Genomic DNA, 21,564 nt, shown 5'->3' on the forward strand with positions numbered 1-21,564 from the left:
GACACTGGCAAATGTCCCCTGGGGGTGGGGGGCAAAATCCCCCTCATTTGAGAGCTACTTTATTGGACAAATACAATGGAAAACTTATCTTCTTGGGTGTGGAGGATGAGGAGGAGTCAACCAGGAAAGGAGGGGTAAGAAATCATGTTCCAGGCAGAAGGAACAGCATGAGCAAAGTCTGAGGTGGGAGAGAGCTTGGCATGCCTGAGCAATGGAAAGGATGCCGGTAAGGTGGGAGCAGGTAGGCAAGGTGAAGAGTGAAATGCAATGGAGCGGAGAAATGGGAATGAGCTAGATCGTGCAAGGTGGGGTCATCAGGGAATGCTTCCTTAGGAGGTGACCCACTAGAGCTGAGGTGTAAAGGGAGAGTAGAAGCTACTAAGCCAGAAAAGAGGGAAAAGCATCCAAGGCAGAGAAGAATATGTGCAAAGGCCCGGTGCACGAGGAAGTAAAGGAGAGGCCAGCGTTACCGAGCCAGGAAAAGCAGGACTGGCTATGGAGCTGGAGAGGCAAGGAATGGCCATAAAATGACAAATCCTGTAGCCTATGCTAGGAAGTCTGCACTTTATTCACAGTGTAGACGGATGTCACGGTAAGCATAAAGGCTTGGTACCTATCTAGCGGGTTATTTATTCCAATAGATATTAACTGATGGAGCCTCCTGGGCAACCCATCTAAATCAATGGTGGACAATCTGATTATAATATAAACAATATAAATATATATCCTAACACTTTAACCTACGTTTGAAGGGTACCCAAGTCTTTCTGAATGGGCAAGCCGTGGACTCGACAAGATACTAGGACGCGCATTGCCTTCTGTTTGCCTGTAAGTAGAAGTCAACAAAGCCTTGATGGTTTGCGTAGGTCTTGGTGTGGGGAGTGCTCAGCTGAGGCTCCCTTCTCGCCCCACCTGATAAAAGAGCTCTTCGTCTTTTTTTTAAAAAACAGGAAACCATGGCATGGATATTTCTGGTAGCGGTCCCTCATTTTCTTAAATTGCCTAAAACCCAGTTGATTCCTGAACATTAATTATTTGAGTGAACTGTTAAAATCTGAATAATTTTATGTTAAAAAGGAAACTCTGGATCACTAGCATAAATTAAAACCTGGGGACACCTGGATCAACGGAATGCCAAATAAACACCAAGAGAAGGAAACAACACCGTTGTAGCCTGTCTAAGTGCGGGGCCCACCTAAGGCTCTGCGCCAGACCTCTGCTTTCTCTTATTTAAAAAGGATAAAAGAGGTGTGGAAGACTTATTAGCCCCAAACCGTGACTTTCTCCTGGCCTTAATCAAGATTGAAAGAAATTGGCAAGGTGAAAAATGTCCTCACTGCGTCCATCACAATGGGGTATTACCCCGGCCATGCTTCATAGAAAGACATGTGGGGATTCGGGGGAGAGGGAGAGCTGGGAGATGGGCAGTTTGCTCTTACCTTCTCAGCCAACACAACTCTATCTCCTTTACATATTAAAATCTGTTTTCACTCATTCTATCAGGCCTGGAGCAAGGGCCTGGTCCTCCATGACATCTTCTTGGTACATAAATGGGACCCCTTTCTCTCCCACCCCTGGCATTTATTATATCTTTGTGCTGCATACTTAGCAGTGCATAATTACACGTCCTCAAGTACTGGGTTTTGGTTTCTTCTGCAAACGCAAGACAGAGGCTTTCAAACTGATATCTTGTTTGAGATATCACACATTATTATTCTATTTTTTATTAATTGTTTTCTCCTGACAGTGGTGCTTACTTCCACCTGGGTTGATTTTTGCCATAAAGGATTTTTAAACATCTAATATGCACCTTCCACGCACGTTTACAAATAAATATTCTCTGTAACGATCCAATGTTAGGTTTTCATCATAGAGGATAGCATCTAATTAAGAAGCAAATAACCCAAATATATTAGCGAGTGTGACTAAACACATTTGCACCGGGGTGGTTTTTTAAAATCAATATTTCTTGAGAAATGGAGCAATTAAACAATTATCAGTAATGAAAATTGCTTTGTATTAATAAAGATCAGAGAACTACAAATACGAAATTCAGGTCGGTAATTTTATGCTCAATTATTTAAGTTATGTCCTACAGCAACATTAAAATTTTGTCTCCAAATGAACAACGATCAGCTGATATGCACAGCTAGTGTATTCCTAACCCCAGTAAACCCTGAAACAAACACCGTTATGACAAATGCATAGCAAGGGTAATTACAGACCTACGTACCACAAACCTTAACTTCATCAAAATATCTGCACTGAAATAGATAATTTTTACTTAATAGCTACCCTCAGGGTTATAATCAAACATACCTACACAGGAGTGTTTTGTGAAAAACAGTCTTCCCGAAAGTTAATTAATAGCTTCTTAGCAAAATAAAATTTCCAAGAGTTTACCATAAAACACTTAACGGTATTTCACCTGGAGACCCTGTAACTCCTTTGTCTTACCAAGCAGTCAGCTCCGTGCTCATTTAATTTGGGCCTCAGTGAAAAGTTTAAAGAGGAATGCCATGTTTACGGCTGCTTATACTTCAAACGGCCTCAGTTTTTACTTAGTAGTCAAGGTATGCTCTTACTAGCAGATACATAGTCTTTCATTTATTCCTATATGCAACAAATAAAATATTTACTGAGCGCCTAGTGTATTCCCGCCCAGACACTGTTCCAGGCGCGAGCCTGACAGTAGCCCCTGAGACAGGCGACAGGAGGGGACAGGCTGTGTACGGGCAAAGGAGGCCATTTCAAAGAGCGACAGGTGCCATGATGAAAGGAAATGGGGCGAGAGCACAGCAAGTAATCCTCATCCCTCTAAAAAAAAAACACATTTGAGCCTCACGCCAGTTTTATTCGGCAATCTGAGGGATTTAAAAATGGTGTCTCTCCTGTCCTTGACCCACTGGGAGGTGCTGGCGGTATCCCCGTGGAGTAGGTAACTATAAACTATACAGGCTACAAACAAGATACAGGGAAATAAATCACGGCATAACTTTCTAACATCCTCTTCCGCGAGTGTTATCAAGCAAGCAAGTGATCACGTGTCACACCTCGCACACCAGCTAACTGGGTTTAGCGGAAGTTTGGAACAACTCCCCTTTTAATAGATGACCCTAAAGTTAACTCAACCTTAAAGACAGAATGAAGAATAGTTATTCTAAGCTATGTATGGTACACAGCTATTTGTTCTACAAGGAAAGGCAGCTCATAAAAATGCCTGTGGCCTGGGGCGCCTGGGTGGCTCAGTCGTTGGGCGTCTGCCTTCGGCTCAGGGCGTGATCCCAGCGTTATGGGATCGAGCCCCACATTGGGCTCTTCTGCTGGGAGCCTGCTTCTTCCTCTCCCACTCCCCTGCTTGTGTTCCCTCTCTCGCTGGCTATCTCTATCTCTGTCAAATAAATAAATAAAATCTTAAAAAAAAAAAAAAAGCCTTCTATACATCCCTTAAAAAAAAAAAAATGCCTGTGGCCTGTGTACCTGGGGCAGACGATGGTCAAGGTGTAGTAACCGCTAAATTAAAAGTGACTGTGGGACGAGAAGCATCTTTACAGTCTGTTGACTCCGAGTTTTTGGATGACCTGGAAGAGATGCTGGTATTCAAGAAAGCACCTTTGCACACAGTATAATCACCCTGTAAAGTAGGTCTCGGCAAATAACTGCCAAAGGTTTGTACCGTTTCAATGTGACAATTCGGACTTGAAACAGATAGGTCCCATTCCACTCAACGTGGGTGTTCTGTTTAGGTAAGTTGTGCCTTTTCTACTGTTAACTCACAATAAAAATACTTTTTTCACCATCACTTGGCCAAAAATAAATCTAACTGGAGTAATCATTCGGGCTATATTGAAAGATTGCCGGTCCCTCCAGTGGCTACGTGGCAACTGTCCTGTGGAATGCAGTGCTGCAGACTCTATCGACAATGGCAATGAACACGTTCATACCAATAATAAGGGCTTGTTTTAATAGAACGTTCCACGCATTAAACACATTAATGACCCATGAAATAACTGTTTTATCTGTAACACATTAAGCAACATGGCTAAAACAATGTATTAATTGAAAGTCTGCTATTTCTCTAAATGCAAGATTTTTTTTTAAGTATAAAAATGGCATGAAAGCCGTTTTGTAAAAACGAAAATTATTCAACTTTGAAATCAGAGTCATAACAAATGATGGCGAGAAAAACTTTGAAAATAGGCCTAGGAAGTTTTCGATGTGTTCTTCTGATATAGCCCCGTTTCTCTGGTTAAAAGTGATATCAGTCCAGAGTGTGAGTTAAGAGTCTTATGAATATTTTAATTTTCTTCTCTGTGCGCATATCTTCTATAGGACTTTTATCCCTCCTTTTCTTTTTCCTTAACAGGTACAGAGACTCCCTTACTCCAACATGCCTCCCTCACTTCCTGCCTTTTCAATTTCCTAACACTATGTCTGATATTACCAGAGTAACGAGAGCAGCATTTTCTATAAATATGTGGTATCACAATTAAATCCAAAGCAGTATCAAACAGAAAAACGTCAGTCCTCTAAACATGAAATATAATGTAGGAAGAAAAAGTATGTGAATTGTCAGTGTGTTTTATAAATTCTCTTTTGGGGGGCATACAAAATATCAGACTAGAGACAATTATTTTACTGTCTGTTTCTTGGATATCAAAGAGAATTTTGAAATTCATCAAAGCTAACCTTCTGTTATGTACAACAGGCTAAGCTGAAAAGAATGTTAACAAGTTCAATTTTCATTCAATCAGCACTACTGCTCTCTGAAATGTTTCATTGCAGGAAAGAAATAAAAATAATCTATATGGTAATTATGAGGATGAATCCCCCAGTAACTTTCAGCTACATGAAAGGTCAGTTCTATTCAAGATATTTTATCAGTCCCCTGCACATACTCCTGTCCTGTCATTTTAAATCTGAACAGCATTTTATTTTCCCATTTACAGCTACCTGCAGAATTAAGTACTTAAGCCAAATAAGAAAAAAAAAAAAAAAAAGAAAGAAAGAAATGTTGAACGCTGGCAAAGGCTATAATAGCACAGAGATAAATCGTTCAGCTGCTCTCTCAAGCCTCTAGGGCTGCAGATTTTTCTTCTCCTGGTGCACTGTGGGTATTCAAAACTTGTTCAACATGATTTCATTTCATTTCAGGCACTGCCTCAGAAAACTAAATTACAGAATCAATCATACAGAAGGTCAGAGTGAGACTTCATTACAAGTATTGCATGCTTGCATGAATATCTTTCATTTATGACTGACCCAATATGTCACAATAGCTGTCTAGTAAAAATAATCCACTTTCTGAAATTGATGTACTACTGATGTCGATGCTACTCAGCAGGCTGGGCAGATTACAGAGAGGTGTTAAAAAAAAAAAACCCCACAAAAAAAAACCCCCAGTAAACCCTTTGGAGCGCACGTTGTAGATTTTTAGAATCGCAATCTTTTGGAGATGAAAATAATTTCCAGATATCATCTGTAGTGACAGTAATGCTTAGAGGTGAAGATTTTTTAACCAGAATATACTGTTGGTTTTGACTGGCCAGCCAGCCACGTCCCGTTTTAAAATATACTTCTCCACCACGCGCAAGTCAAGCGACGGTGTGCCATTGTTGCACAATTTGCTTTTGACTACGAGGGCGTTATCTGCATATTTTGAAATGGGAATGCTAAGCGCTGGACTCTTTTTAATCCCTCCTTTTTGTTCCTGCGTTCTGTTTTTACATATAATGGCATAAATTTAAGGAAGATCCACACGGTGTGCTTGTTGCCCACAAAATGCAGCTCCTCAGTGATGTGACAAAACTGTCAGTCTTCCTACAGGAAAACCAACGAAGCTCGGAAGAAAAGCTGGTTCAATACAACATAAACAAGCTGGTTTTTCTCCTTCTAGGATGGTCTTAATTCACCGCGGCAATCCTTAACAGACAGCCATATTCATTTGGACAATAAAACTTCTTACTTGCATAAGGTATGAAATACCCAATGCACGCTGGGAAGCCGAATGCATGATGTATAAAGTATTATTTATTATTTTTCTGGTGACCTTCCTGAGGGAAATCTCCGAGGAGCTGCTGTGGAGTATTACGATGTAGCCAGCCGACTCGGTACCCGGAGGGAGATACAGGAGAACCTTGACACAGCCTATTTTTAACCATGCCTCTGGCGATTCTGAATTCAAGTTTATAGGTGAACATGTCAGGTAACCGCGTAGAACAAAGCCAGCGACACATTGTATTCATCATAATTCTGTCCGAGTACATTTTATTTTTTCCAACATTTGTGATTTAAAATCTCATGACATTTCTTCAAGGTGAAATTCTACTAGAATGTTGAACAAGATTAGTTTGTTTCCAGCCAAAATAAATATCACTCGGGTTCAGCAAAACTTCAGAAAGGCACCCCACAAAGGGATGAGGTCCATGTAAATACCGTGACAACAGCCTGCACTTAGCTAAAGCACTCCTACTTTTAAAAATCAATGAAATAATTCAACTGCTTTAGTGATTAGCAATACATTACAAAAGAAGCATTAAAAATTGAGTCCTCTCTCCCAAGGCCAGTCCGTGAAAGCATTGTTCTTTAAGTGTATGTGAATATCGTAATTATTTTATGATTCCATCTTTAGTTCTTTCCAATAGAGTAAATTCAATTGACCATGAAATGAAATTTCATAGTCAAAATGCCTCCTTTACACTTTTTTATAGCAGCAATAACAGTTTTATAGCTTTAAGGCAAGGTAATTCATCAGATGTTTAATTTAAAGGCAGATTCTTATATTATTAATAAATATTTACCAATTTAATAAAATACGCATTTCAGCGTGCATTATATGGTCTCTTAACTATTTCTGCAACTTAAAGGAGCCTCGCTGAGCATCGATGAATAATGGCGAACCCCGGTAAACTCCCCTGGTGACTAAACACCCTTTTTATTTTTATGATTTTCCAGGCACAGCGCTGCAAGCCTGATTGTACAGGAACAGAGGACAGAACCCTCCATTCCAGTGTCAAAGGGACAAAAATGTAAGAAAGTCCACAGGAAACAATTATTTGCGATGGCGAGGAACGTTTATGAATACTTAATGACCATTTCCCGACTGTTCGCTGCATTCTTTTCTGACAAAAAAGTAAAAATAAAAACCCTGATGTTCAGCTCAAACACAAAAGATCATAAGCAAAGAAAATTATGTTGCCGCAATCCTATTTGGGAAAGTAATCTTATATTTCAGAGAGCACGCTGAATCTTTGCACTGCTAATCCACTATATATTTTGCAATCATCTGTTGTTATCTGGGGAATTAACAATGAAACCAATAAACATCACTGGCATGGTCCTAATGTGCAGAGAAATATGTAAACAAGCAATAGGATTTGTTTTTTGTTATACCAACACATCTGTTTCATTTCAGCAGGGTTAAAAAAAAAAAAAGCCCTATAAACTATTAATCTTGTTTTAAGATGTCTGCTTAGTTCCTCACCTAGATAGACACAAATGTATTATATATACTATGATGGAAAAAAAAACCCCAATCCCAGCAGAAGAGTTTAAAATACTTAAGCAGATTTACTCTGGTGATTGCTGACTATAATTGCACACTAAGAAAAATAGAACCGAAATTATTGCATTAGTGATTTTGGCTCTCTGGAGTGTCTTATTCCATGTTTATGACAATAAATAACACAATTAGGTGTATTTCACACAATAACCCACTCTATATTTTCCTCTGCTGGCTATGAGCAATTATTCTTTTTCCCTTTCTCTGTATCACAGTTTGATATTTCATTTGAGGTAGGAGCAAATCATGTATCATAAACATTATGTGATGATCCAACAAACGCAAAAGACCTAGGTACCCGGTAAGGGCCTCCATTTCTAAAATCTCTCCTGGGCAAACTTTCGACTCAAGTACATCTCTGTGTTAGACCAAAGCCAAGGGAAGGTTGGCTATTTCCAAACCAATGGATCAGACTTGTGGAAAATCATTTCAAATCAGAAGGATCTCGTTGGGTCATCCTCCTTCAGGTCATCGTCGACCCACCCATAACCCTCTCTTGTCCCCGTGTTTCAATGGCACTGGGAAGGACAACCCTCGGGTCCATGGTTAGATGGGCAGAAGCCCATTTCAGAACGTGGACGCTCAGGTCTTTACCATGAGAAGTGCAAATGACTAAAAAAACACTTCCAAGCAGTAAATGTAACACCTACCATATGCAACCCGCCGCTATGAAGCACGCCATCTTGTTCCACGAGATTTCTTGAGATTGTAATGGAAGGAAGATCCAGGCTTTGAGGGGGAAACTGGGGTGTGAATTCACTTCCCTGGGAAGGCAACGGATCGCTGAGGCCTTGGAAGGGTAGAAGAACATCGGGCATGCCCAGGGCAGGGTCTGACTCTGGAGGAGGCGTGATAGGGGGGATTTCAAACTCTTCATCCCCGAGGCTTGGCGTATGGAATGTCTGCTAAAAGGAAACAAAATAGAGACATCTTCGTATTCTGTTCCTACATCTTATTTCTCCTTGGAGGGAAAGAGAAAGATTTTTGCATGAAAACACTGCCTAGCCAGGCCAAATAGTTATTTCTCAAACGAAAACATCTTAAACACAGATTTCCATACATAAAGTTTTGCTGATCATTCTGATTAAAGATTTAAGTCTCATTATCATATGGTTTTAATGGAGTATCAGTATTAACAGTTTTTTAATGCGTCCTTAATTAGCAACATCTGTCTTTGTTGGTAGTTGGGGCGTCAGCGACATTAGGTTTGGCTATGTAACAAATTGCCACTTTATTGATATGTTAGCGAAACAGCTCAAACCGCTTACATTATCCACATGCTTCATAAAATGCTGACGATCTTGTGGTGCACACACACAACATTAATCCAGAAGTGAACATTACATATATTTACTTTCTGCCACAACATATAAAACAAGTGATATTACATTTGTGGTTTGCTTTTTTAATTTCCTTATTGGTATATTCCCACGTGCAGTGAATGTTTCTACGGAAATTGTGATGGTTTGTAATACGTAATTTTATATATGGATTATCAGAGCATATATTAGAAGGTCCCGGTGCTTTTATTTAAACTATAAGGAGAGTTATTTTCTTTTATGACGATTGTAAGGGGTGTTTATCAGAACGCTTCTGGCCGTCTTCAACTGTGAAAGACTATCTCTAGGGGCGCCTGGGTGGCTCAGGGGGTTAATCGTCCGACTCTTAGCTCAGCTCAGGTCTTGATCTCAGGGTCCTGAGTTCAAGGCCCGAGTCGGGCTCCACGCTAGGCAGAGCCCACGTAAAACAAAACAAAGACAGCAACAACAAAAGAAAGACTCCCCATAGAACGAGCATAGAGATACACTGATAGAGGCGCGCTGACTCCATTGATGCTGCTAACTCATTTAGACAAGTGTTATTTCCCCAGACTTCAGTAAACAATGCACTACTTTCTTCACTGCTCCTTAGATTCTTAAAGATAGGGTTTTACTTTATTTTTTAAGATTTTATTTACTCATTTGAGAGAGAGAAACAGAGCACAAGCAGGGGGGGAGGCAGAGGGAGAGGAAGAAGCAGACTCCTCACTGAGCTGGGAGCCCCATGTGGGGCTCGATCCCGGGACCTGGAGATCAGGACCTGAGCCGAAGGCAGACACTTAACCATCTGAGCCACCCAGGCGCCCCAAAGATAGTGTTTTAAAATAGGGCCTTTGGATGCAAATTAGGGCTGCCATGCCTTTCTTAAAATACAGCTTGGATTTTGGGGGGTCAGGGCGGGGTGGGGGGGGCTAGGTCTAGGATATCAGTTTTGGTGGAGTGAAAGGGTCAGATATTTTTCGTTCCTAACTCAGAGGATCAAAGGCATAGTCCATTATTAGTAGCGTTGTTTTTTTTTTTTAATTAACTGGTGCAAGATAATTTGCATCTGCTACAATCGGTTAAGAGAACTAATTAAGACTACAAACCATCATTCTTCAAACTATTAATGATGCTATAACTTAATAACCACTCGTGAGAAAATAGAAACAAGCTCAAGGAAAAAGGAAAAAAAACCCCAAACCATCCCCTGCATAGAGAACCTGTCAACTGTTCATTGTATCTTCCCAGCAATATGGAGGTCACAAGCGATGGGAGGCTATGGTGGGACAAGTGAACATCTTGAGGTTTCTAGCAGATTCGATATATGCAAAACATGATAGCATAAAAACATATTTGGGAGCTAGAATGAAGTATGAGATTCTTTGACATATTTATTCTAACCCTGACCCCCCCCCACCCCCCGCCTCCAAAGGTGTCCATGTCTTCCTGCGCTACCCTGAGTTCTCAAACACAAAGGGATGGGTTGGCCACAAACGTCGTTGGCTAATGAACATAACCCTATGGCTGCATTTGCCGTTACTTTGGCACTAATGTGGTCTAGTAACAGATGCAACTGTAATTTCTGACTCATTTGCTACCCCATTACTGCTTAATGAAATCTAACATATCACATTAACAATACGGATAAACACTCATTCTTGATATGTGGCATTTGGCTGTTTTCATTACCACTGTAATTAACACTTGAAATATTATTTCAATAAATATTTAAAGCACTTTAAAAATGGTCAGGGTAATCATGACACAGACAGAAAACATAAAGCAAATGTGTGAATTTCAAACTCAGAGTCTCCCAGTCCCCGTGGTGTTATCTACAGGCCAATATCTATGTGAAGGGAATTGGTTTCAGGCACAATTTCGACTTTACAGCATTCAAACCTAAAGTCTTCCTGAATTAGTTTGCACTCATTAAAATGTTAAAAAACCAAATAAATTTACTTTTAATGCAATGATTGGGAAATCAGGCACATGCTATCATGTGCTGCATTAACATTTACTTGCGCTTTATTTTTGGTTCAAGAAAAGACGTACGACGAAATCATCGCATCAGATTAGCTCTTAAACTCTAACACAAAGCATGTCTTACGCTAGGCGGTCAAAACTAAGGAGGCTTTCGTTTTTATTTCTGTCAAGGCACAGAGAGATGTCTTACGTATAATACGTCCCTGAGGCATAATTTTTTTAAAAACAAATTAATTTTAAGGAAGAAGCGAGTCCATTGCTACAGCATAACCTAGTAAAACAATATGATAAAATGACATTATAATAAATAACCAGGAAAATGCTAAAATCTGACACCACTTTTAAAGAGAGGTGAACGACGAAGTTAAGCATTCCTTGGAGAAAAGAGTGCACGCACACACTGGCTATGTCTGAGATGACACAAGAACCACATATGGCCCCACCACCAACAAAAAGACACTGACTTCTGCGACTCTGCGTACGACCAGAATCAGGTTAATCATTCGGAGTCTATCGTGATTCCTTTTTACGGATACTGAGTCTTCAGTGCTTACCTTGAACATGTTAAAATAGTATGTACATGGTTAAATACCATCTGTACTGAAATGTTCAAAACATTTGTTCCTTTTGATAAAAATGCAAATCCAGAGAACTGTTGTATCAACATATAACAGCCAAAGTCTGACACGGTGAATTATCACAGCTGGAATTAAATTGTCTCTGAGCAGCTGCTGGCAGCAGAGCTTTCATCAATGTTTGATTCAANNNAAAAATCCTACAGAATGAAACATCATGTTGTCCTTACAGATGGGGTTTGTGTTCATTATCACAAACAACATAGCAGCCAGTGCCAGACAATATCCCTTATCTGGGCCGTCTTCTTGGTGAGAGAGAGGATGGTCACTGTAAAAAATGATTAAGCTACGAATACCCTTAATTCTTGATTCCCCATTTTTTTCTGATAATTTCTCCAAGTTAATTTCTTTCGTGCCACTTGCTTCCCTGTACCAAGATCATTTACAAAGCCATTATGAGTTTCATCCTCTGGGGTCAAGCTAGTTCAGTTTCCTATATTTGAATGTATTTGGAAAATGAAGACTTTTTATTACGGGAACCCCAAGAGGAAATGTCCCATTTGGACCACTTTCACCTGTGTGTTCTTGTTTTAAAATCTGAAATATCACAGTTTGCCTTTTTTTTTCTTTTTTTCTTTTTAGGAAACTGTTTTCTTGATCTCATCAAGATCGAGGTTTTTCTGGAGGCCAGGCCAATGAGCCCAGACAACAGCCGTAGGTCAGTAAGTAGGGAATGCGGTAAAAACAGCAAGAAGAACACGTTTGTTCCATTTGTTCCAGTACGTTCTAGACAAACCCAGAGCCTGCGTGGTGCTGCCTCTAGAATTGGCTGCCCAGTTTTTCCCCCCATGGCCAAGTCTTGGAGCATATCCTTTCATTCATTCATCCATTCATTCATTCTCTATATATTCACTGAACACCTACTATGTGCCAGGCACTGTAACAGGCCGTGGGGAATCTAACAAGAGGACAAAACACTCACTTCACATCACTCCCTGTGAAGACCCAAGAAACTCTAATACTTTTCTGCCACATCATTTCCCAAACCGTGGCATCTTAATGAAATTATCCCCAGAGCTGGGTGAAGTTGAAATATTTTCTATTGAAAGTCACTTCCACCCTAGTTTTCAAAATCACCACTTTAATTTGCTTTAGATGCCAATTTGGATAGACAGATTTTATGCACTTTCTTCTCTATTTACTTGTGTTTGCATGTATATTTCTTCTCATCAACGGATGTGTGTGAATTACTAACGTCCGTAACTGCCTCTGGACAAGAGATAGACTTGTCAGGTCACTTTCTTTTCCAAAAGGTTTTTCTCATTTCTCCTCCAAAGTCGTTACCTTGCACCACATAAGAGAGATAAATTCGATTCTTTGCTTCTCCCTCCAAGCCTTTTAAATGATGTAAATGACACATAAAACATGAACAGACATATGAAGACAGACACCTACCTCACTGGCGGCAAAGAAAGCATTGTTCGCCTCAGCCATGTTCATGTAATTATTGTTACTCCCAAACTGAAAGAAAACAGATTGTTTTGCGTTAATATGCAGAAAAATAAAGAATCCTGGTGGTTTACTTAATACTCAGATGGGATTTGGCAAGAATGCTGGTGTCACGAGATGAAAGAGTGGTTTTCCTCAGACCCAATGTGAACTGTGACAGAGGCTCTGTGCTACATGCTGTTGGCTGCTTCTCTCAGGAAACAGAGCACAGAGTTAAGTTAACTTGAAATTTCTAGAAAATGGTGTTGTTTCTCATCAAGACTGGAGGCGAAGGGAGACGATTGACAAACATTCGGCCAACTGGTCACGAGTGGCTGTGGTTTGTTGAATTGGCCTTATTCGTCAGAGGGTGCAAGGCAAAGTTCCCAAGAAAATCACCTTGACACATTTTTAGAGCATGCTGGGATTTCGTGGCGTACTTTTCAGGAACAGATGTCACAAGTGCGAGGAGGTTAAAACGTGAAATAAAGGGAATGGAATTCAATTCTCGGGGACTCAAATTCTATTTTCTCGTGCACGGGGGTGTGGCATGAATGTAAATAAATAATGAGACTAAAGAATATACTTTTTTAAAATCTCCAGAGTTGGAACACGATATCTATGTCCATCAGAGCTGTTGAAAACAGTGATATTTAATCTCTCCATGTAACGTTAAGTGCAAAGAGGTTTAAAAAATAAGCGGGATCCTATGAACACAGCAATTTTTATTTAATTCCCTAACACAATAGCCCATTCATACCATCACAAATAAGACTGTATCAGCATTTCAGACATAAGCTCTTTACTGCGAGAGACCTGTTATCAAAATGTAAAACTTGGATTTTGCCAGAAATGTATTTTCAGGTTCAGATGGTATAAGTGGGCACGTTTTGTTGCTTTAAACATTTCATTATCAGTCTGGCAACATGGAAAGGCTCTGTGAGCATAATTATTTGGAAGTATATTATTTTCATCATTTTTAAATGGTGCAAGAACGCCCTTCTTTTTTATAATGTGCATTGTTTCCTTCCTTCAGAACATCAAATAAAACACAGGTTTGGTCTCCAAAGGGTGAAATGTATATATCCATTCTCTAATATAAATAGAGCTAGTTAATTATTTAAAGTAAAAGGCATAACTTTCCCAAGGGGAGACAGAAAGAGAGAGAACTAGAGATACACAGATAAATGTAGAGAATAAATATAGACACATAGATATGGAAGACCCACATAATCCTCCTCTCGGCAAACCCAACACTTATTTCCAGGGGGCTCTCAGCCCCTGACTCAACCTGTAAGATTCGTGCACAGAAGTGGGATTGACGTGCTACACTTTATCATGTCAGGGATCCAAGAACTAAGCAGGATTTCCACGAAAGGCTCTAATGGCTCTGGAGTGCTTCTGTGGTCTACAGCAGCAAAATCCCACCCTGGAAAACGACCCCTAAACACACACTCGCACAATGAGCCCTCAGATTCATTTGGATAAACATCTTTATAAGGATTTCTGAAAGATGTATTTGTTAGCACTTAAGAAAGGCCTTTATCTAGTTTCTCTGAAGGCATGTGATATCAAAAATGTGGGGGGATGGTTTCACCCACGTATACTTATCTCCAGACTCACCAAGGTGTCTACGTGAAACATGCAAGTAGCTACTGTATGTGTTGTGTGTCCATCGTATCTCAGTAAAGTGGTTTAAAAAATAATTTTAAAATTAAGAAAGGTACATATGTAAGCAGGTGCACGCGGACTGCTTCCCCCTCGCCCACCCTGCCCCCAGACACTGACATATTTTCCCCATTTTTCTACAATGTGAATTATATGCAAGAAAAAGCATAGCTTTCTGTCTTGGAATTTGCCATGAATTAATGATCCTAGGATAAAATCTCAGGCCTCCATTCCGAATGTTCTTTTTGGGTATTTCTGAGAACCTGGGTCGCGATGTGCATTCCAGACACCCATTCCGCCTCCCCGGAACGCCGGGCAGTCTGCATCCCAGCTTTAACGTTATTTAAATGTAGGTTTTGTTGGGGAATTAGAAATCCATTTAAGGAAAGCAGCTCATTATCAAAGAGTATTTTTTTAAGATTAAACTCACTTATTATCTAATAGCACCTAAAACAACAAAGAAAAATAAAATGGCTATTAAACTAAGGGCCTAAACAATTCAAAAAACAAATTAAGCTTAGAGTGAAATAAGAACTGGGTTAGAAATCCTCTTCTGAACAGTTAGTATGCGAATGTAATTACTGAAGAAACTACAGCTAATCAGCTGTGAATTGTATCCATTAATTAGTATTTGCCCTGGAGAAATGAGAAAAATCAGTAACAATGCTGGCACCGCGGTGCACTGATGAGCCACGCGCCCGCCGCGCTGCGTTTAGTCAAGCAGGTGGCTCCAGTGGTCCACGTAATTTGAAAAGCTCTCACCTGAAGTACTGAGCTGGAATTACAAAGCACTCCTTGCATATCTTTTGTATCTATATAAGGCCTTAATTAATGGCTTTTAATTTGGAAACACTTGGCGATCAGGCGGGAACAGTTATAAATCATTTCAAATAGAAGCGAAGGTTTCTGTTCAGTTTGGGGTAAAAATACCTCCCCTACAAAGATGGCCGCAAATGTTGACTTAGGCAGGGAAATGCCTTTCTCTTGCACAGGTGGCAGGGGCCTCTGGTTTAGTGTGGTAGGGTAGCCGGGTAAGATAGAGGCTAGCCAGTTACATTTGGCTTTCAAGTAAAGAACTTAAAGTATAAGTATGTCCCACGCACTATTTGGGATATACTTATACTTAAAAAAAAAGGTATTCTCTATTTATCTGTGATTCAACTACAACGGGCTACTGTGTATTTTTACTTGCTAAATTTGGCCACCCTACAGTGTGGTTAAACTGATCAGGATGAAAGGGATGTCACTTCCCATTTGATTTACCTTATCTGATAACACTAGCTTAATTTAATTTGTTTTATTTTAAAATGTTACTTATGAATCCTCCGTTAGTCGTTTTGTGTACAAACAGATCTGATTCTGAGAGAAAAAGTGATCCTTTGGGGCAGATCTCTAATATAATGACCTCAGAACAATTAACTTTAACTGAATTGTGTACAATTAAATTTACTTTATGTTCTAAGAGACAGTGACATCGGTAAACACAATATATTACAAAAAATCCCTAGGTCCATGAGGGACAGGGCCTTCACTGCATTCACCACTGTCTCCCCCAAAAGTAACAACAATGCCCAGCATATTATAAGCGCTCCAATGTTCATTGAAGGGGGAGGGATTAGAAAGATTGATCAGATTTCTTTAACTTCAGTGTCTCATCATCACACATGTTGACTGGCGCAATTTTATCACCTATTTTTTGATGATGATATTGAGAACGATAATGATATTAATAATAATAATTCTTCTGAGAAGCCCTCTACATACATTGCTTCATTTAACTTTTCCAAGTGTGACTAAATGTAATTTATTTTCCCCGGAACAAGTTTGAAAAAAAAAAATCATTATTATCCCTATTTTATAGATAAACAGACTGAGGCTTCTATGGGTCAATGCCCCAAATCACAGACACAAACATGGGAGTCTGGCATCCCTCTTGCCTCACAATATGTATCACTTACGTTCCAACAGCCACAAAACCTTGACTATTTCACTCGGTGATCGATTCAGGGCTCGAATTTCCCAGGGGGGTTTTCCAGGTACCTCGGTCTAGGAGAATGCTCCTCAAGGAAAGAGTTCCAAGGCCCATAAGTTTGAGAAAGGCTGCAGACCACTGCCGCTCTTTGATGAGCCACAGTGCCCTCTACACCAGGTTAAATGTTCTGAGAAGTCCTGCTGCTCACTCATTCAGCAAACATTTATTTATGTGCTCCCCTGTGTGTAAGGCACTGGCCACAAAATGGTGAGAAAGATGACAAAGTTCCTGTCTGGTTGGAGCTTATATTTTTTTTTTAAGTGGGAAATAGTAAACCTCCCCCTCCCCCCAAATTTGCCACGGGATGTTGCTTTTGGTTTCCCCCACAAGAGTCTGTGGGAACACTCTGGGAAACCTTGTTCCAAAGCCTTTATTGAAAATACTCTTTATTTTCCCTGAATCTTTACCAAAGCTAATATCCTCATTTTGGACTACGGTAAAGTTTACGCGTTTCACGAATCACCTGAATAAGAATTTCTAGAAATTATGCATTCTGGGTCCTCTTAATTGGCTGATTTCCAAACTTCCTAGATGGTAGCTCTCCAGGGATATTCCTTGGAAGACCCCTAACTCAACCAATATAAGGTTTTATAATGTGATTTCAGGAGTTAAAACGAAATATTTCAAATACACTAAATGAACATTGGGTGAAACCAAGAGTTACCTATTGGGAAGAATGTATAAAAACATTATGAAAGAAATACGCTGATTCCAATGGTTTCCAAGAGCTTATATATTGGGGGAATGGTCACTGCGAGGCAGGGGCATTTATGAAGTACACTGGTGATGATTGGTCCTTTCCGCTTTGATAGGCTCTAATCGACGTGATCCCCAAAGATATAATCCCCAAAGATATAATTATAAAGCAGAACTAAATTACTCTGCATGTCGAACTTCTGTGTCTTAATAATTTCACAAAAGAACATCTTCATTGTACTTGGAGGTACATTTGCTTTTGCTGCTTGATGAATAATTACAGCTTCGGCAAATACAATTTATGAAGGCCATCAATTAAAAAAGGAGCATTGCAGGATTTCTAAAAAAAATTTATTAAAGACCATCGTGTTCATGGCCTGTCTCACCGTGTGAAGTGCCAAAGTAAATTAATGGAGATTGTTAATTCTAGCTTGTGCAGCAAAAGGCTTGGAAGAAAGTAGAGCAGTACAGACAAAAACCCATCTGTAATCACAAGACGAATACTTCAGCCTGATGAGTCCACACAACATCATTTGCACTGAAATTATTTTGACACCCATGTGAAGAATTGTACGGGCTTCTAATAAAGCGCCATTAACTACAGGGTATCAAACAGCTAAATGGCACAAATTTAATCCTTAAAAAAAAGATAATCCTTCGAATTCTCTTTTCTTTTTTTCCCATTAGATTTGTTAGCAGACACCATCCAATTTGATGCCTCAGTAAGGACATCTGTCAAGTTGCTTACACAAATGAACTGTGCCATCGTGGCTCCAGTGTGCCAAGCACGGTCACGTGATGCGAAGGCAGCGTCCCTCTCACTCAACAAAGTTCACACACTCTCAAAGGCTCGCCTACCTACCCCCGTGGAAAAGAACTCACCCGAGATCATCAAGTTTTAACCAGTTCCAGCAGCGGTCATCTGTTTCAAGACAGAGAGCCCCAGAGAGTGAACAAACACAAGCCCAGTGTGGCAGATGACAATAAAGACTGGTGATTCTCGGGGGTGGATCTGGAGTAAAGGCAGTCTGTACCAAAGGTTCTGGGTTCCACAATAGCCTGGAAACAAAAAACTGCAAACAACGGACCAGGACGTATAATTTGCGGGAGAAGAGACACAGACGCGGGCACACGGTTCTGCTAATTATGTATAGAGAGTTCCATACAGAGAGAGGGTGATATACGTGCATATGTATAATTATGCACATACACATACATATGCAGACACAGATTAAGAGGTTCAAATATAAAGCAAGATTTTTTTAAGAAAATAAACTTTCAAAAATATTATTTGCCTTTCCATATGCTAAAAACTCCTAGATAATGATCTCCCCGAGCGCCAGACTCATCTATCCAACTGCCTACAGCATTTGCATTTGGATGTCAATAGGCAGCTCGATCATATGCACAAAACTGAATTCCTCATCTTCTCCCCAAACCCGCTCCACCCACAGCCTTCCCCATCTCCTTTGATGGGGAGATGACTCACTTCCGGTGACTCAGGCCACAAATCATCCTTGAATCCACTCTTTCTCCCTTCCGCCATCAAATCATCAAAGATTCTGTTGGCTCATCTTTCCGGTTATGCCCCCACAGCTGACCACCTTGTCACCCAAGCCCAAGCCACCCATTCCCTCCTGGGTCACCGTGGTCACCTGCTAGCCGGTCCTGCTGGCTCTACCATGCTGTCTACCAGTCTGTTCTCAGCACAGAGTCAAAGAGATCCCTTGAAAACCTAACTCAGATCCTCTCTCTCCTCTGCATAGGACTTTTAAATGGCTTCCTATTCCCCCAGGGAGGAAGACCTCAAAATGGCCCCCCATTTCTTCTCTGAACCTTGGGCCAATGTTCTCCCCCTTGCTTGTCCTACTCTAACCCTGCTGGCTTCCCTGTTGCTCCTCTAGGCCCCCAGACACATTCCGACCTCAGGGCCTTTGTACCAACTGGTTCCTCTACCAGAACCATCATCCCCAACAATGTCCTCATGGCTGACTCACTTCCCCTCCTTTGGAGTCTTTTCTCAAATGTCACCTTCTGACTACGCTATAAAATGGCTTCCGCAGCCCTCCTCCTCCACCGCCATTTTCTATCCCTCTTCTCCATCTTGATTTCTTTCCGTAACACTGTTCCACATAACATATTTATTGTCTTTCTCCCCCAACTAGAATGTAAATTTAATGAGGATAAACATGTGTTGCACTTGTTTACACTGATGTCCCAGTGCCAAGAAGAGGGCTTGATAAATAGTAGGTGTTCAACAAATCTGTATTGAATGAGCGAACAAACAAATTAATTTCTAGATGGGAAACGCTGGTATGCAGAACTGCTCTCCAGGCCCGGGCTAAGCACTTGAAATTCAACCCAAAGGAGAAACCAAGCATCAATCCCCACAGGTCCCTGCACAAACCACACCTACGGGAAAGAAGGGGAAATAAGGAAGAGTTCTATATTCTAATAAAATTAATATTTTAAACGTTTGAGATACTTAGCTTGGAAAAAAAAAGTTTTATTCTAGAAAACGCACCAACCTTTTTATAGAAAAGATCGAGAGGCCTGGGTGGGCGGGCTGGAGTGTGAAGGGGAGGGGCCCTGGTGGTTGCAAACGCACTAGAGTGAACCACACTGACTCTGGCCTGCAGGCAGAGAGTCCAGGGAAGAGAAAGCCAACCATCTAACATCAAGGGGGCAAGACTCTGAGTATTAAATACTTCGTAATAAATATGACAGTTGATTTTTTTTTTCTAATTTAAAATACTCTGTTTTTTTTGTTTTTTTTTTTAAATGTTTGCTTTATCGGCTAGGTCAGAGTTTCTCAAAGTGTGATGCCAGGGACCACCAATTAACCGGATTAACCAGATACCTGTTAAAAATGCGGATTCCTTGATTCCCCAAAGTTTACTGTACCAGAATCTCTAGGCGACGGGGCCCTACGAATCTGTACGCTTAACCAGCTTCTCAGGAATTCTAGGACACACTAATATTTGAAAATAGCTAGCCTCGTTCATTTTAGACCATTCTTTCTTTTTTTTTTTAATAAACCTTTCCGTACATCTGATGATGATCTCACTGAAATGCTGATGTAGCCCGAGCTGTTTTGTGAGAGCAATAGAGGCTCGGGCTCAATTACTTCCAATCTCTTCTTACCGTCCTCACTTCCAGGAAAATGGAACCATCCACCAGGTGACCGATAGCCCCTCTCCCAACCCTCATGAGTGGAAGGAAGAACGGGAACATCTTAAGTTGGACCAACTAGAGAATGCAAGTACCACTATTAGATTTCTCAGCAAGTTCTGTGGACCCACACAAGGAACAACAATGCCTAAACATATGGACTCTACCCAAACACGGAGGCCTTTGGATTTTCATGATCTGGACACATTTGAGTCTGTAAATTGCATAACCATCTGGACTAGTTAGAGGTGGCAAGGGAAAAAAAAAACAACCCACAACACCCTCTCAAACCCAACTGCACTTGTTTAATATCAGAAAAACAAATAGAAGCAGAGGAGAGGATGCTAAGCTTCCCAAATCAAGTTTTCTTTTTAACAAAAATGGAGCAATCTCTGGGACTGGCCCGGCAAGCCAGCCATCACCAATATTCAGAGAATGGGAAGAGAAAGCCCCGATTTGCCTTAAACACACACCAACGAAAAGAAGCCAGTTGTAGCGCATATGTGGCTAAGCGGCCACATCTTTGGTGTAATTCTGGCTTCTCCCCCCGGCCCCCCACAAGGCCTTACCAACTCTGAACCCGGGACCTACTAGATACCAACCTACTAGATACCAACTAATAGGATATGTCTGGGGAATATATCTACCTTTCCAAAGACAGCAAGAAATAGAAGATACTCTTGTTGCTTTTAAGGGATGACAACCCAGTTAGGGAGATGGGGCAAAAACATTTTTCAACCTAGGGGCCAAGTCGGGGAGCGACGCTGACAAATGATAGGCACATTTAGAAGAACCAAAAGGGAATGGCCACTCTGAGGAACAAGTCTTGAACAAGGAAGGAGGGAGGAGGAGGGGGCGTCCCAGGCAGAGGGAATGGAGTTTGCGAAGCTGCAGACCGAAGTGAACAATGCAGAGACCAATGTGGCCGCAGGGGGGTGCCCGTTACTGAGAGGGGGAGGCCGGCTGGGGGAGATGACAAGGCAGCCAGGCCCTGGAGAGCCCCGAAGGCCCATCTAAACATTTTGAAATGCACTAAATCGGAAGGTCCGTGAAGGATTTTGTTGGAAGGAAGAAGTAGAGAGAGATGGA

General features: G+C 40.8%; 1 protein-coding gene across 1 annotated transcript in view; it reads right to left on the minus strand.

Annotated features, from left to right (window-relative positions):
- Positions 1-21,564, minus strand: part of TOX3 (TOX high mobility group box family member 3) — a 103,876-nt gene that overhangs the window by 16,706 nt on the left and 65,606 nt on the right. Inside the window, exons 2-3 of the mRNA XM_040633302.1 lie at positions 12,876-12,941; positions 8,212-8,466 (exon numbers count right to left, since the gene is read on the minus strand). Coding sequence (XP_040489236.1) covers positions 8,212-8,466; positions 12,876-12,941 — 321 coding nt within the window. The remainder of the gene's footprint in view (positions 1-8,211; positions 8,467-12,875; positions 12,942-21,564) is intronic.

The sequence above is a fragment of the Ursus maritimus genome, unplaced genomic scaffold (genome assembly GCF_017311325.1).
Source record: "Ursus maritimus isolate PB19 unplaced genomic scaffold, ASM1731132v1 scaffold_19, whole genome shotgun sequence".
Taxonomy (NCBI): domain Eukaryota; kingdom Metazoa; phylum Chordata; class Mammalia; order Carnivora; family Ursidae; genus Ursus; species Ursus maritimus.